Here is a 17,803-nt window from a genome sequence, read left to right on the forward strand (position 1 = left end):
TTTATCTTGTGTCAAAAACTTCCAAACTTTAGAATATTGAGTTTTAAATTATATTATCCTTCCAGTATATTTCAAGAGTTTCACAGTTCTACTTTCTTATGAAATAGCTTTTTTCTTTTCTGTTGCAGTGTGTACAAACCTCTGTAAGCAGCAATGAAAATTTCCTGATACAGAATTTATGAAAACTTAGAGGTGAGTTTAATTATTCCTTTGACATCTTGTAACTTTTCCAAATCAGGAGAAAGCTTGGAATACTCATGGCAAAAAGGAAACACAGAACCAAAAAAAAACCCAAGCAGCAAAGAGAAGAGCTCTCTATGTATGAGAAACACCCCAAACCTACCCTATCTCTCTTCCTCGAGTGGCCCGGTGCAATTTTGCACACACTGTTGAGGAATTATAAGCTGGTTCTCTAAGCTTCTCAATAGCATTTAGAACTTCTCAAAAAAACATAGCGCTATTATTTGCTAAATATTTTGCTACTTTTGGAAGATTTTACTTATATTCACACTCATGGACAGCATGTTATGGAAAATTCTGATCTTTGATGTGTAGGGTTATGTATCACTCCAAATAACACTCTGTTTTCATAAACAAGCTCTCTGTTTAGATAAGAAAATAGAATAATATGGGGTATCTGATATCCCCTGTGAACTTTGTAATTTGAAAGTGTTAGTCTTAAAACAGGGATCTAGATCTTCAGCTGTTGTAAATCAGAATGGGCTTTCCTGCAGTTTTTGTTAGTTGGTGTCTTATCAGAATTCATTCAAAGATTACAAAATAGATACAGCTCTTACCTGGAGCCCAGTTTAAATATCTGAAAGGGCTGCCCCCAGCCCATTGCCACCCACTGTTGAAATTCAAAGCATTCAGTCCAATCCAGAAGGCAAAACCAAATTTTTTAATTAGCTCTGAATTAGAAACAAAAAAAATTCTTATTCATAGTAAGATCATCTAAAAGAAATTAAGCGTAAAGTAAGAAATTCATATTTCTTAGTTTAAACCAACCCCAAACTAGTACTTTCTCCATTACTGAGATGCACTGATTACAAAGAGTAAAATTTGTAAATGAATCTATATTGATTTAGCAAAAATCTTAGTAGGGCAAATTAATATCTTACTTCACTTACATAAATAAGAGTTTATTTTTTCTCACTTACTTTCATTAGAACATAAGAGATCTAAAAAAACCCCTGTTTTTCATTGAGTAATTTTGCCAAAAGTTTTCTGTAACAGCTTTCATGGAGTAAAGCAAAAGCATAATGTGTCAATAAGTTTTTTCCAGCTCTTTTTCTATGTGAGTTCTTTCTAAACCTCCTTTACACTATTCATAATGAATCAGATACCATCTGTACCTAAAATTCACTGGAGTTATTTGTAATTTATCTGTGCAAATGTGTCCATATTAGGGCCAATCTAACCATCATCATGTGTTCTCCTGAAAAGATTAATAATCCTTGAAACACGGTGGAAAAAGGTAAATTTGAGGACCAGCCTATAGCCCTGGTCAGGAGTGAGTGCCCTTGCACAGAGGTGAGCAGAGGAAACCCACCCCCTGGGACAGACTGCAGGAGCTGCAGGAGCTCCCATCTGGAGCACAATGCTGTCACGGGGACATTTCACTCCCAGAGAGGTCTGTGGCCAATCGTTCATAAAAAACCCCAGGTAGTGGAAAGGCAGTTCAGACCATCCCCCTTTGGGTGGCTGCTGAACCACTCCAGCAGCCCTGCCTTCTTTCTTTGCTGAGGCAGATGACAAGGCAGCCAACTTCATCACAGCATATTTTAAGGTCTTCTTCTCTATCCTTTTACCTCTGATATATGCTTGCTCCTGAGACTCTGTAATGCTTAGTAGTTCTGCATTTTGCTGCTGACAGCTTTTCCTTGCTTGGTGCCATGTTAGAGCTGATTCTGAGTTTATCTGATAGTGAATGCCGGTTGAAATATCTTCTGTCCAAAACCTTTCTGTGTCATCTGGAAGAAGTGACATAGAGCACTGTTCTAGTGGACTCACATACACCAACTGTAACAAAATAAACTGTGTAGTAATGCAAGTTCTCTGAAGATGCACCCTATTACCTGTCGGAATCAGAGAAAAATAAAATCAACCTGGGCATCAATTTACAAAAATATGTGAATTTTTTAATAAACATTCTTTTAAATGTCTGTGATTTTAGAAAGGATTTAATTGTTTCCCAATACTTGCTTTTGAATTTTGTCATACTAGAAATGCAATTCTAGGTAAACCAGACATATCTATTGATTGAAAAGAAGAGATTCCAGTGTAATGCAAGTGTGTAGGTGGACTATGACCCTGGAGGCTCTTCATGCCTGATGGACAGGAACTCCCTCTTAGGTCACTGTCAAGAGAAACAATTTTTCCAAAAATGGCAGAACCTGGCCCTTGACAGCTTGAGAAACAATAAAAGAAGTCTGTGTAGCACTGATATATAGCTCAGCTGCTGTTTTTGCAGAGCAACTCAGAAAACCTAGTGAAACTGCTGTGTTATTGGGAAGGCCACTGGTGATACCAATGTTTGCCTCCTGAAGTGGAGGGATCCAAACATAAGTTCAGTGCAGAAGATACCACAAAGGTGGGAGAGTAGAACAATTTTTGCAGCAGCATTTTTTGTGTAGGCTGGCGATAGGAAACTAGAATAAGATAGAAAATTAAAGGGAAAAAACTAGAAAATAGAAGTTTAGGTGAGGATTGACTGTAGGGAACGCCCAAAGAATGAAGAGAAATAGGAATTTTTTGAAAAGAGGGTGAAAGTCTAAATAATAAGAGAGATGTCTAAATTCATGCTGTTCATGCCATGCACTTAAATCCCATAAAATGAGGTATGAAAGAGCATCTTCACCCCTCTCGTTCACAAAGAGAAACAGTCACCTCCAGCAGCCGGGTCAGAACATGTCTGGGCTGAACCAGGAACCTGGTGGCACCTCTTGCTCTCCGTTTTATACAGAGAGAGCTCTCAGCCATTGGGACAATGTTCAGTCAGGTGATTTTCATTTGGACTGCTCTAACAAGGTCAGTCATGCAAGTGTGCAGCTGGTAGCTCATAAAGAACCCGGTAGCTCAAGAGATGGTTTGCTCAACAGGATTTCATAACAAGTTAATAACTAAAATGCAGGACTTACTTGTTAGTGGGCAAAATCCATACAGTTTATCGGCATCAAAATCTGCAGTTGTCGCACACCAGAGCCAGCCATCTGACCTGCCAGCATCTGTGCACTCATTGTACTGCTTATCTTTGTATTTGAAAGGGAATACACAAGGCTGTCCATTGGCATTTCCTCGTAATGTAAAAGTAACTAGGGGGAAAAAATTGTTAAGAGGACATGAAAATAAAAATAAAATCATAAATCTCACTTTCTAGTAATGGATCCGTCTATCATATATTTGTTTATCTAAATTGAGAACTCAATCTTTTAAAATTAATTTTTATTATAATTTCCTCCCTGGTGTAGCTAGAGATTTTAAATAAAGTTTTTTAGTAAAATGAGAAGTTTAAATACTGTGGTTAGAATTTGATATATATACACTGTAGGCAAGTCAAATTCTGTGATGAGCAGTTAGTGATGCATTGTGGTTCCTGAAGAGAGAAAAGCTACAAGTAGAACTGAAACACAGTGAGTTCATTGCATTGTTCACAGCTAAATAGGTTTGCTTTATTTGCTTGATCACTTTATCCATTACCACTTTTCACCACATCTGTTCCTTAACTGTTGAAACAAAAAGGCTAGCTGACCAGAGAGAATACAGACCAGGCTGTCACGAGGATATTTACACAGTACAAATTTTAGGCTTCAGTTGCACATTTCTCGGCCTGGAGTGATCTTGCAGATTCATCCTGAACTCAGATTCTTTTAAGGTTAGCAATTTTCCATGTTTTTAAACTAACACAGTATAATGGGAATGTTCTTTTATCCTGAAATTTCTGGTATAGGCTCTCAATCTCACATTCATGCAAACTCGTTCCTCCACTTAGTTCTCCACACATTACTGCCTTAGCATTTCTCTCTATAGCTATACCCAATGACTGATATAAATCTTCAGATTAGAACTGTTCTTCTAATTTGGTGAGGCTGGAGGGGAGGGAGGAGCCAGTTCTTTGTTCTCATACCTCATGTCGTGGGGCAGAAAGAGAAACTTGCACAGCTATCATGAAAACATGTAAATCCCTTGACTGATCACTGCACCATGGGTGTGAAGAGGAGGGTAAAAGGAAAGAGGTTCATGCTTTCTCGTCTTTCATTTCCCTCCCACACAGTGCCATCTGATATAATATTTCCACGGAAAGAAATTCCAGTTTAAAGATCCTGCTCTTATTACCTCCATTTTCCCAACATCCCTACACATCCCCTCTTTTATTCTGTGACTCAAGAACTGTCAGTGTACCTAACATACTCTTTAGATCATGTATCAAATCTGATAAAAAGTACAAAATGAGCAGTCTATGCATTAAAACTGTAAAGCTGCCCAAGGTAAAGCATTTTCATACCTAGTTTGATACAAAACCAACAGGAAACTTACCTGATGACTGTAGTGAACATTGCACGAGGGAAAGGAAAACTAGAAACCTGGAGAAGCTCATTGCAAATGTAACTTGCTCCTCATTCTTCTATGAAAAGTTGGACTAGAAGATTGGCAATATATAAAAATCCTTCTCTCTGTGGATAGTAATTGGTCCTTCTCTGTGTCACCGGGTTGAGGGATAAAGCTCTGTACTCTAAATAAGGAAATGTCCTGTCACATGGTATTTTGAAATAACTGGAGTGCACATTGTAAACACTACTCTCTTTGAAAAGCAAGTCCCTTCCAAAACTGAAGTCTCCCTCCTTGTAACTAGAGGTGTAACTTTTGTCTTCTCCTGTGACATTGCTGGTATGAATACAGGTTAGTTATTGGGGTGCTACACAGGACAGACCTCGAAGAGCAACTTGAGCACTGGGGACAAGAAACCTGCAGTGACATATCATCAACTAAAACCCTCAGTTTTAACCCTTACATCTCAGAAACAAAGGGAGGAAAAATCCCAGCACTTCCAATACATTGCAGCAATATCACAACACTGTGTATCTAGAAGAAAGAGAGCAAACTTTACAGGATCTGCAGTTTTGGGTGCATTATGAGTTCTTGCTCACTTTGAGGCAAATTTAGCATTGTCACATTGGTTTATTTGATCCCAGTTTGGGGCTGGGCTGTTCATAATTGCTTGTCAAAATCTGAAAAAAAGTGAAGATGTTCAACACTGTAGGCTAGTGGTAAGCTTCCCTGTAACAGAAAGGAAACTTCTGCCTGTAATACTTTAATCAAGCAAAAGGATGTGTTTATCTATCTGAGAAATTCCTAATGTTTCAGGACAAAGCCAAACACAAGCTAAACTGGAAAAGCTCCTTTTAATGTGTTATCAAAGTGCTCATCTGAAGATTTGTATTTGCATGGAACTCTTGTAAAAATATGCTGCAAAGCCATAGTGGAAACAGTCCTGCTGTTCCTTCTGTTTATTTACATCAGTGAAATTAAAAGAAGTTGTGATAGCAAAATTGAAAAAATCAAGAAGTGAAATAGCTAGTAGTGAGATATATATAGAAGCTGAACAGTAGATGTCATAGGAGGAGCAACTATCATTGCTTTTATTTTTAAAAGAGTGTTGTGGAAAATTATTGCAAGAACCAGGCAAACTTGTTGACTTCGCTGTAGAAAATAGTAAGAGAGAAAAACATTTTCTGAAGAAAAACGTCTGGATTACAGCAAAAGTAGGAATTGAAAGAATTGTTTAATAGTAACTATTCTATTTGCAGGTCACATGAAGTGAGGGCTTAATTTGAGCAAGGCTTGCAAGAATAGCTCTAAGTCGTAGAGCTGAATGGTGCTACAGGCACCAACGTGGTGAGGCACAAATAGAAGCTGAGTTTCCTGAGTGAAAATGTATTTCAGCTACAACTAAAATAACAAAATTAAATCACTCTGACGTAGGAAATCCCAAGGGAAAATACCTGGAGGACACAATTCCTGCCCAGTTTCTCTCATTTGCCTCACAAAGTGGTCGCCTGGATCTGGTTCAAACTGGGCTTTTTTCCCCCTCTCCTGTAAATGGATGCTTCTGAGGATTCTTCCAGGGCTACAGTGATGGGGAAAGATTAGTGCAGATACTGGCATAGGCTGAAAGAGGAATTGAGTGCTTCAGAGCCCTTTCATATGACCAACCATCTTCATGCTGGTTGCAAACCTTTTGGGGTCAGTATCCTTTGTGCTGCATAGCACCTTGTGCAATAACTTGTTCTCAGCAGTGTCCTACACTCTTGCTTGTATTTACAGCAAGAAAACTGTTGTTCAGTGCCTAGGAAGGAAACTTCATTAATTGGGTTTTTTCTTTTATTTTTCCAACTTTCCAGCTTGCTCAATAGACTCAGTGCAGCTGGGGGAGGCAGCTTGTTTCCTGGGGATATCTGCTAAGCACTATTTCTCATAAAGTGTTTAGTATCTTAACTGTATTTACAGATCACTTAAAAGCTATTTTGTAGTGCTTTCTACTGTTTTTCTGACATCTAAAACTTAGTTTCTTACAGATTTCTAGTACAGAACCATCTGCTGCATTCCTTAGTTTTCAGTTCCTTTTTCCTGCATTTAAAAACGGGAAGTTGGTGCTTATTCAAGCTGAATTCAAAGTGGTGAGGAGAGAAGCCCTCCTTGTTATTGATAAAAGAGTTCTTGTGCTGGCAGGAGCACCCCCCTTCCCCTTCCCCCTCACTGGATTCACAGGGAATGATAAAGCTGAAAATTATACTAATAGAAAACCTTTTTTTTATTTCAAAGCATTAACAAAAAGAAGGAAGAATGTAAGGGTAAGAATATTTTAACTCATGTAAGTGAGTTAACACAGTTAGCAGTGTTAACAGTTAACAATCACAGTATTGAATTGAAAAATTATTACAACTTACACCTGGTCTTAATATTCTTTACTGACATGAACTGTGTTTTCCATGGCAGAAAATGAACATGACAATGTTTTCTATCCCAAAGTTTTCTGATAAGAACATGAAGCAGTTTTATAAGTGTGATAGGATATAGTCATAAGGAGCAATGAAAGTGCTGGTCTGATGCAGTGAAGTTTGTGGGGTGAAATGAGTTCAATTTTACAACAGAGTTAGACAAGTTCTAATTTTTGAGGTTTTTTAGTGTCCGCAAAGTCACAGCAATGCAGTTCTAAATGGCATTCATGCTTTATTGGACATTCCTTCTGACTAGTTGACTTTTATAGTCCTTTTTCAGTACATGTAATTGTTTTTGACAAGTGCTTTGCACTACTGTCCTTGCTAAAGCACTTGAGAACATCTTAACCATTACAAAATTATAACATCAAACCATAATTCTAATTTTGTAAAATATGTATGATTAAAAAAAAAATCAGCTGGTGCAAAAAGATGAAAGCTATTTAAATTTACACTTGATCTCATTCAAGATCTCACTAGGGACTTTTAACAGATACATGCTTTAATTTCAGCGAGTAACTTGCTGCTCCAAGTAACGTGCCACAGGACCCATTCTCACCAACTCTTCAGTCACCACATCATTTTAATAGTGTTTCATTGCCAGAATCTGTTGAGAGCTGGTTTTGTCTTTTTCTTCTGTAGAAATAGGCTGCCATGCCAGCTCCAAAAACAGTTAACACAGCCAAGAAAATGAGTGGCCAAACAGACACATGAACAGGTGGGTGAGTCTCTTCATTCTTTTCCTTGCCTGAAATGAATCCATATAACTGTGAGAAACCATAGTAGTTTTTATTTCCACATACAACATAAAAACATAAGGGAGATGTTCTCTCCTGCCTGAACTTGAAGGCTGTAAACTGAGCCCTGAATTTTTGCTAAGCAGTAGTCAGGTCTCTGTTCCTAAAGCTAACATGGTTTTAGTGGATCTGGATTACAGTGACATACAATGCACGTGGTGGATGCTTGTAAGAATTTAATGAAAATGTATGCTTTAGATGCCTATGGGATGCTTATTATTGGAAATTGGTTTTACAATATTTTTATCTTACATTATTTACAATAATATCTTTGGAAGAAACTTTCATATCCATCTACATAGTTTCCAACAGCCCAGTTGAAGCACTCTGTAGCTGTTCTCAAAGTTCTTCTCAACTCTGGTCAGTGCTGAGCTGGTCAGCTCAGGGTTAGCCCTGCAGCAGTCCTGTTGGCCAAGACCACGGGAGTGCTCTTGTGCATGGGGAAGGCACCTTGGGGTTACCCCCAGTGATTGATAACCGTGCAACCCTCAGCAGGACTTGTCCAAAAGAGAGTGGTTTGGGAAAACTCATTTTAAGTTCTTCCTCTATTTAGATTTCTCCCAAGTTTCTTGTGAAAGTTCTTACCTTTTTGCTTTATAGGGCTCCCATTCTGCTCAACTTCAGTGAATATCATAGAGAAATGATATGACACTTCATTAGAATCCATACATTTGACTGTTTTGCAAAAATAGTACAGGAACAAAACCCCCTGAAGTTCTACCGTTGCATTAGTAACATATATGTCTGCTATAAAAGGCAACAAATTGAGGTAAAAAATACATTGCTAAGCTTTTATCTTCCTAGTTAACCTTATCCACTTTTAAAATTCTATATTGTTTTTATATTTACAACATTAAAATACTGACTCTTTTCTGTGTTCATTCAAAATACCTTTTCACATTTTTCCTGAAATATTAATTTTAATTTATTAAGAACATGATGTACCACTCTGGAGATTAGTTTTACATGGCCTATTTTGGAAAGATCTGCATGTCTAGCTGTTACAAAATTTTTGATTCCTAAACGTCTTCCTAAGAAAATGCCTACTGAATCACATGGGTAATCTTCCTATTCTCCTCTGTGTAGGATAGAGACAGAGAAAAATGAAAGACCTTTACAAAATTTTGTTGTTGTTGAAGAAGTGCAAAAAAAAATTTAGCACTCAGAAATGAAGAATTATACACATAGAATTAAAGATTTCTAAATTATCATGAAAATATTTCCCCTCTTGGCTCTTTTATGTCACAGCTTGCAAACACCCTTGATACCCAGAGCAGAATTTATGAAGGCAAGATATAAAGTGAAAGCAAACAGAATGCAAAATGAATAGGTACAAATCAATAGAAACCCCTACTAAGGCAGGAAATAGTTACATATGGGAGCACCTTATGATTCAATGGATGGACTTTAGAGATTCCTTACTATTTCAGTACTATGTAGGATGGAATGTAATTTGGATGTTTTTAATAAATCTTTAGTAGGGATTAACTGATTTACTGCCATGGGTGTGTGCTGATTTCAGCACAGAAATTAACAGTGCATGGGAGATGACTGTTTCTTGGTTGCACTTCAGGGCTATTTTCTAATTAAAGACTACTTGGAAAATGAGTAAATGCTAACTCCAAATTTTCAGTTATTTTTTTACCGCCTATCATGTCTTGAGATGCCTTTAGCATTGAAATCGAGTTATTTTAACTTGTCATTCAAATAATAGAATCTTAAAACTAGCTATGCAGACAGCCTTTACTTTTTTTGAGGTTTTCAACATAGGACAGAGATGCTCCCCATGATTTACTGGGAACAATGCACAATGCAAAAGCTGGGAAATTAAATCTGATCTCACAGCTACTACAGCAGAAAGTGCAAAGGTTTAACGATGACTACCTACCATTTTTTTAGGTAAGATTGATTTTTAATATCTAAGTTAGAAGAATGAAAGGATAGTGCTTTCTTTCAGACAATTTCCTTTGTATTTCCACTTGGGAATACTTCATGTAGTGTTTTACCTCTGAAGCATTAGTCTGGTATTTACAGTATTGCATGAAATTTTCCAGAAATGCTGGTAAGACAGCTTCTCTAGTGACTTGAGGTTTTCATTTAGAAGGGAAGTGTTCTTCATATTATTATTGCAATACAGGTGATCTTTTAGAATCCCTGAGGCATTACTGACTTATAGGTTGTTGAATCAGGGTCAATATGAAGCCAGTTTGAGATGTTGGGAAGTCATATAATTTTTGAGAATAACAAGCTGGAAGAGGAAGATTGATGATTCACACTGACTCCTCCTTGCAAAGGTATAATAACTATCACAATAATTAGTTCTTGGAATAGTCATACCCTTGCACAAGTGTTTGACAGGTGCCATATCAATGCCTGTGTTAGGTATTCAAAAGTTTCTGGAAGTTTCATTCTCAACCTAGGCTATACAGGATGTTACTGTCTTTCCATGTGACTGTAGACAGCGATGCGAAGAGCTTTCAGTCTACAAAAGCAGGCTGAACTACAAATGGTTAGAGAAGTGGGATATGCCAAACAAAACTGCCAGAAATTACTTCCAGACCTGTGGTGAAGGGATGTAAGAGTTACTAGTGAACAGATCTACCCTGTCACTAAGGACTGGCACACTGAGGACTTACCTTTGGGTTTTTTGCAGATAAATCCTTTTTCAGAAGAGCAATCGCTTTTGTCCCAATAACCAGATGGTGCAGTTATTTCAACACACTGATGCTCCACACTGAACTCTTTCTCCTCCCAGTTAACAAAGTCCAGGACAGCATTATCTAGCCACAACCACCGGCCTACAGAGCAACTCGCAGAGTAAGAAAAAAAATTAAAATGTACTCCTTAGCTCAGCAATTTACTTTTAAAATCTATAGTAAGCCACTTCTCAGCAGGAACCCATGTTTTTTTGTAAAAGTACAGTAATCCTCAATTTTCTTATATTAGCAAAGAATTTTTCCATTAAAATTTGAAAGTAAGACATACCTTCCACATTTTGGTAAAGTCCTATCCAAAAGCCTCCTACTTTATTTCCAAGTGGTTGAATTTTATGGGTCAGAAAGTGAGATTCATCCATGCTTTCTACTGAAACCAAGGTAGCTCCTGAAAGGCATTAATGAGCAAATAACCATAACCTACAGGAGGAACAATTGTAATGACCTCCTCTTTCTAGTCTGTGCAAAAAAGAGCTTCTGGCAGTATTAATGCTGCTCTGTTGGTCTCTCCATTGCTGGTTGCAGAAGACAGTGACCTGGAGGTACTTAGAGGCTGTGGCTCCCCACTACTGCCCCCAGGACAGTATCCCAGAAGCCAAGAGCTGATGGGCAACTCCATACACAGGGAAGCTGCAGAACTGAGAGGACAGAACACTGCACAAAGTCACTCTTGTCAGCTTATTTTCATTGTGCCAGCCTTAGAACAGCTTATTAGGTAGAAAAATATTTCTAAATTTTTAAAAAAACATTATTTTTACATTTTTATGTGAGTTTTGTATAAACCTTGGCACAAATCTTGTTAGTTGATAATGAAGGCTCTCACCTAAGCGAGCACACTCAAGGGAGGCCAGCGCCCAGGTTCTCTCAGCTGATGCTTCAAAGTAGTAGCAGTGATCGTGGTAGGGGGTCCAAGCTTGGAGTTCATCTGCTTCAGGACAGTCTCCAGACAGCTCAGCAGGGTCAGTAGGAGCTATCTCTAAAGAAGCCATATGGTATGAAATGGGTATTGCATTATGAGTCATCTATGATTCTATGTTATGTGTATAATGTTATGTGTGGGATTTCTCTCACCCAGCTTTATTTATCTGGACATTATTCCCACATTCCCCCAACCCAGAGAGCAGGGAAAGCTAAGCAGTCAAAAGCGTGAAACATCTTATTTCTCAAATCTCATTTCTTAGGACAAGGAATCAAATTGCATCCTGCAACATCTAACTAACTGCCTTGAAGTACTGTGAGGAAAGCAAATCCTGAGGGTTGGTACAAATCTCAAATCTGCATTATCACAACACAGAAAGCTGTTGTAGGCTAATGAATCATTAATTCCACAGTCTCATGTTGTCTGGCTGCCCGGTCTCTTCATGTTGTCACTTTTTAGAAAAAAAAGCCATCAATGTAGCATGCCTCTGCCAAATTAGACTCTGTTTCTGATCGTGGGCGCAGCTCCAATTCACTTCGATGGATCTGTGGTTCTTGCACTGCATAAGCAGACCAAATGTTTGCAGCCTTAAAACATAAAGGAGGGAAAACAGCACGATTCTACAAAATCTAGATGCAAACATGCCTCTGCATGTATCTGCAAAGAGTTAAAGTATCATTTATATTTCCAAAGCTCTTACAGTTGTAGCTCTAGCAATAGTGGATGGAAGTGAAACTCTTGCCTGTATTTTGGCTCAGTGACACTTGTGTATGAGCTTCCTCAGTTGAAGTTCATACAGTCAGTGCACAATCCCAGCACCTACTTATATTACACACAGACTCATGTGATTTATGGGTATGTCTTGTAAAGAGTAAGATATACCTTGAAGATAGAGCTTCATCACATGGAAACGGTTTTACCATGGAAGCAGTGCAGCCAGATGGATTTGCAGAAGAGCCTTTCCTGTGCCTAAATTCATACACCATCCAATAGCAAACATCCACCTTGTGCAGGGAGGTAGGTGCTACCCTCAAGCATAGGCCTCTGCAGGGGTAGCCCAAGCTAGAGCAAAGTCTCTGGGATTAGGCAGACTCATAGGATTAGGGATGCATCTTTGAAATTGTTACATGCCTTTGCTTACCATCTGATATCATGCAAACTGAAAAGTAGCTTTCATTGCAAGATGCTGTTTTCCAAGTACCATCAAGATCGAGGTAAACACAAGCACTGTTCTCCTTTGGTTCCCCTGCTGCCCATTTTGTGTATCTGGTTTTCCAGTTATTGGTCCATTTGTAATAGCCACCAGTCTGAAAACAAAGAAATTCTGCTAATAGATTTTTAATTTTTTTTTTTTACATGAAAAGTTCTGTCACATAAATATGAAGTAAATATAATCATATGCCTATTTGATTTCCTCAGGAAAAAAAGCCATGTTTTTAAGCCTGTTCTAAGCAATGTCACTGGGCAATTTGAATTAACACAAGAGCCACACATGAACAGTGTTCAACACTGCGTTGCTTTTCGGAGGGTTTTTCTGAAGTAACAAACTTCTACAACATGGTGAGGAGAAAGTCAGATGAGGCCATCTTAGGTCATTTAGTAAATCCCATATCAAGAGGAGCAATTACAGAGAATTTGTCCCCTCCGCTCTGCTTTATTTAAATTAAAATTGGGAGCTATTTGTGCATAAAGATTACTTGACATTAAGCATTAAACAGCTTAAATCTTGAAATATCTCCCTAATGCTCATAGTAACTTCTATTAATATAATAATAGCTCTAAGTATCCCCCAGTACAGCAGGGCATTTGACTTTCAGATGGCCAACAGTCACTTCATGACAGCTGTACTTTCTGGCTTGTGACTCTCAGCCTGCAGTTTGACTTCTTTTACTGTTTCCAGTACTTCCTACTTTCATCTTTTGCTTCTTGCATAACCTTTTCTGTTATTCTTCACTCCATTTGGTGGATGAAAATCCTCAACTGAATCTAGGACCCCTAGATTTTTGTGCATTTACACAGTGAAGCCCTACAGAAAAGAGTTGTTCTGCTGTTATAAACTGGCCATCCAGAGGACTGCTGAAACAGGAGAGCTCCCTGAGCACCTGCACCTCCTGTCCATCCAGCACTTACCATATTGCCATTAAGACCAATCCATACTGGTTTTCCATATGTCAGCATCTGGATCCACAAGAATGAATGGATATAGGCATCTGCAATGCTGGCAAGTTCTGCAGATTTGTCTTGACAATTTTTTCTGGCCTCTTTCCATTGCATTTCAGATGAAATGATTGAATAGCTACTGCCACCATAATGAGTAAAGCCAGAGGCTGGATTTGTGGATGGTACTTCAGGCTGTGAAGGCACTGTGGAGGAAAAACTGAATGCATGAATTTACAACATATTGCTCATCTCTAGTATGGAAGCTATAAAAGATTGGTCAAAAAGGTCCTAGTCAATAAGTCAAAATCTTTTTCTAAGCTCATGAACAAAACAAAACAACAAAAACCAAAACCAAACCAAACAAAAACACAAAAAACCCAAATAAAACCGCCCAAAACCCCAAACCCAAAAAACCCCACCAAAAATAACTTTCAAAACATGGAGCAAGTATGCTAATATAAAAGCTGAGTGAAATCCTGGATGTCCTGAAATAGAGTATACTTGCTATAGAAATGACTGGTCCAGACTAAGACGCCTAAATTGGATATTTCAGATTCTGTGCTATAAATTATTTTACTAAATCCAAACATCTGAGTATACATTTATTTCAGGTAAATGTGGTGGATAGGACTTAGGACAAGTCATTTAAGGCATTAACTGTTGTAATCTGTAGTCTCAACCTGAGACTTTGATACCTGATGTTAATTGATCACCACTTGCTGTTGACTCCAAGCTGTTGGCCCGTTAGTAAGGGCTGCCAGAATGCTGCCTGCATGTTTGAGTCAGGCACTGTGTATTTCCATCCTTGAGATTGTAAATGTATTCAGAAGAGCTGGAACTGGGATAAAGCAAATTAAAAATGCCTCCACAAAACTATATGTTTGCTTTGCAGGGAGGGGTCTTCTTACAAGCAAGTTAGCTGTGCTGAGAGAGAACAGGCTGCAGGCCCTGACTGAAGTGAGGGGTCAGGGAATAATTTTTACTTTAATAAAGCTGAGGCAAAATGGTTTTGTTATCTGTGCTTTGCCTTCTCTACTCCTGTTATGTGGTTGGGCAGCTGGGATTTGTATAATTATAATTCTACAGGAGAAGAGTCATTATTTATCACTTATTTTGGTGTAAAAAATAACAATATTCTTCTACAATAGAGACACATCCAAGAAGCTGTACATTCTGATTGACATCATGGCATTCAGTAAAAACACTGTGAGAGGATTAAATGCTCTGCTCAGAGATATCCAGGAGAATGGGAAGATCACTGCAAGAACATGATTGATACTGCACTTAAACAGGATGCCTAAACTCCTCCTACTTTGCTGAGAAGAAATTCATTTTCATTTATTATTCTCGAGTATTATTATGATTAGGTACGAAACCCCATTTAAGATAGTGGTTCCTTCCTCTTCAGCAATTTCTGTGAAACAAATTATACTTTAAACATAGCACTGGCTTAACACTGAGGGAGCTCTGAAAGCCTGAGAGACTCAGAATGAGACTCAAAGCAGGAAGAAATAATTTCAGTTTATATATTCAGCTTATCTAGCCAAGATACTCTTTCTCTTTAGGAGACTGGGTTGAACAGAGCTCACGTGAATTCATCTGGCACACGTAGCCTCTTTTGTTGTCACAGCTATCATCTCTCCACTTCCCATCTGACTTCATGATGAAGACACAGTCTGTCTGAAGGAGAGGAGAAGAGGCACAGCCATTACAAAAGGCAGTGAGGAGGTGGTGAGCTGAAGCTCCTGTACTGCTAGTGCAGGCCTGATGGCAGAGAGGAGAGGAGCTCGTTGAACACCTGTGTAATTAGTTCAAATTTCCTAGGTTTCTGCCAAGCAGCTTGACCTGGTATTTATTAGTAACCCTGTAAATTTGAACCACGCTTCCACTGGTGCCAGTTAAGGTCTGAAAGAAGTCAATTAAAACCAATTTTACCAGCTTTATTGAGAACCCTTTAATGACTGTAGAAATGACTAAAGTACCTATAATTAATCTTCTCAGTTCTGATTTACAGTTATGTAGATCTGCTTCAAAACATTTTCATCAATGAGAAAAACAATATAAGAACTATTATTAAAAGCACTGGTCTGCCCTAGTCTGTCTGCAAGACTCTCTTGCAGAAAGCAGACACTCTTTGCTGGGTTTTTTATAGTCATTATCAAGTTATCATTATCAGATGCCCCTAGCAACAAAACATTTTCTGTTTACTTCCTTATGTTTGATTGCTCCAATATTTCCTTCATGACTTCCCTGATTTCAAGACTGGCCATGACAGTCTTTCAGCACTTCATCCAAGATTCTCCTTTATGCTGATTCAAAGAAGTTATAGTCATCAGCAAGTTAAGTGATGGTAGATGTTAAAAATCTTGGGTGACTAACTGCCAATAATTTCCTCAGAAATTACCATCTTTGGAAAAGAGATTGAGTTTCAGCAGAGAAATAGTAATTTCATTGGTGGTACCAATTTGTACCATCAGAAATAAGTGAAGCAGTGTGGAACACATTAGCCTGGAGTGGGACATATACACAAACAAATTACTGTTGCATCAAGAGCCTTAGTTTTGGTTTATCATACCCTCCTCTGTTTGGTGTTACAACTTTAGTATTTGCATTATTGCAGTTTGGGAAGGAACTGATATAAGCTTCTCCAAGCTTCTTTTACGGAACTGGTCTTTTGCAATAGTTCAGATGGAAGGCACAAAATCCTTCTTCTACAGAACCTTTGCCAAACATCTGGGTATATTTGGAATCATTATCAGATAATTTGCTAAACCCCATTCTGCTTACAAAAGGACTTGTTTCAGGATCCTATTATTGCTGCTGTAACTTTTCTTTCAGGAAGATCATCTAGCTGCCCAAGATACACAGGTTACTTAAATTTCCTGTACCTCCAGAGCATCATCTGTCAATGTTTCATACTCATAAAAGTCAAAGTAGCTTTGTTTCTTTTCTGGTGCACCATGAAGCCAGTTGGTGTAGGAAACAGTGCTTCCATCTGTCCAAAGAAATGTGGACTCTTGGTTTATATCGTTCATCCCAATCCAAACATTAGTTGTGGCATACTTCAAGTGATAGAAGAGAAAAGCTGGAGGGAAGCAAAGATTTCTCATTAAGGAAAGCTCATCATGACATGACTTGCTCAAAAGAGGGGAAAAGTGAAAAAGAGTGGGGGCCACAATAAAAGGATAACATTCTCCACTACAGAGCCCATCTGCTGATAACTGTTTAAATGAGCATCCCTTACCCACTGTGTACGCACACACAGAGTTTTAGCAAATCCTATTGCCAGTGAGAGAGACCAAAAATACAGATTTCTGTCAGTGTGAGAGATCTGTGCAACCACACTCAAAGCAGACTGGAAGTTTCATGAAAACAAAGCAACTGAAAGAACTAGAAACAAAATTTATTTCTTATGTGTAATAATTTTAGCTACTGCCTTGCACTTGAGTTAAAATAAACCATGGACTGACCTGGCTAATAAGCAGTTTTCATCAGTTAATCACATATTCTATATTGGAGAGTATAGCAGTTTCTTTAATGAGAGATTAAGATTTTTTTTCTTTCAGTAGAGTCCATATACATACCTTGCACTTGTTCATTTGGTATAGAAGCCAGGTTTCCTCCCAACTTGAAACAAACATCTCGTGCAGAATGCCACGTGAGATTTCTTGTTACATTGGAAGCAAATACTTTGAAACACTGGAAACAAATCAAACACTTTTTTCAAACTAGGAAAGACTGGAACTATTGTATGTGAATAATACCAATTATCTCTAAGATATACTTTTCTGCAGAAAAAGAAATCAGGGCTAGAATAAGTGACAGAGCTCAAGAGTAGAAAGTGTGTATGTCTACCCAGGCATACACTTATCCCCCCCATTGCACAAGGTGTAATCCAGGAGTCTGGTATCAAATAAACTGAATGGAATGAGGTTAAGTACATAATCACTGCTCACATTTTCATCTGCCTTCTTCCTGCAATAATCGAAAGAAAATGTGGCTTTGGGTGACACATCTGCTGGGAATAATCTCCAGTGTGCTTTGTCTTGCTTCCAATGACTGTGATTACAACTGCTCATCCTGCCAAAGGTATGAAATATCCTTTGGCACATTGACCTAACATTCTGAGGATACAATAACAGTGCAGTGTACATAAAGTAGACAAAATAACCTTTGGGGGATGGAGCTTCAACTCCAGATTGGTACAAACTCTTC

General features: G+C 38.3%; 2 protein-coding genes across 2 annotated transcripts in view; both read right to left on the bottom strand.

Moving 5' to 3' along the window:
* Positions 1–4,597, bottom strand: part of LOC309572720 (macrophage mannose receptor 1-like) — a gene marked incomplete at its 5' end in the record, with an annotated part of 33,287 nt that extends 28,690 nt beyond the window's left edge. The window contains 4 exons of the mRNA XM_082281157.1: positions 798–911; positions 1,812–1,973; positions 3,141–3,314; positions 4,537–4,597. Coding sequence (XP_082137283.1) covers positions 798–911; positions 1,812–1,973; positions 3,141–3,314; positions 4,537–4,597 — 511 coding nt within the window. The remainder of the gene's footprint in view (positions 1–797; positions 912–1,811; positions 1,974–3,140; positions 3,315–4,536) is intronic.
* Positions 4,598–7,485: 2,888 nt separating this feature from the next.
* LOC309572684 (macrophage mannose receptor 1-like) overlaps positions 7,486–17,803 on the bottom strand; it is a gene marked incomplete at its 5' end in the record, with an annotated part of 32,626 nt that continues 22,308 nt past the window's right edge. The window contains 10 exons of the mRNA XM_082281121.1: positions 7,486–7,746; positions 8,381–8,413; positions 10,432–10,593; positions 10,781–10,897; positions 11,333–11,485; positions 12,570–12,735; positions 13,559–13,791; positions 15,178–15,268; positions 16,477–16,673; positions 17,173–17,287. Of these exons, the coding sequence (XP_082137247.1) occupies positions 7,577–7,746; positions 8,381–8,413; positions 10,432–10,593; positions 10,781–10,897; positions 11,333–11,485; positions 12,570–12,735; positions 13,559–13,791; positions 15,178–15,268; positions 16,477–16,673; positions 17,173–17,287 (1,437 nt within the window). The 3' untranslated portion in view covers positions 7,486–7,576. The remainder of the gene's footprint in view (positions 7,747–8,380; positions 8,414–10,431; positions 10,594–10,780; positions 10,898–11,332; positions 11,486–12,569; positions 12,736–13,558; positions 13,792–15,177; positions 15,269–16,476; positions 16,674–17,172; positions 17,288–17,803) is intronic.

This window comes from Coloeus monedula, assembly GCF_965178545.1.
Source record: "Coloeus monedula genome assembly, chromosome: 1".
Lineage (NCBI taxonomy): Eukaryota > Metazoa > Chordata > Aves > Passeriformes > Corvidae > Coloeus > Coloeus monedula.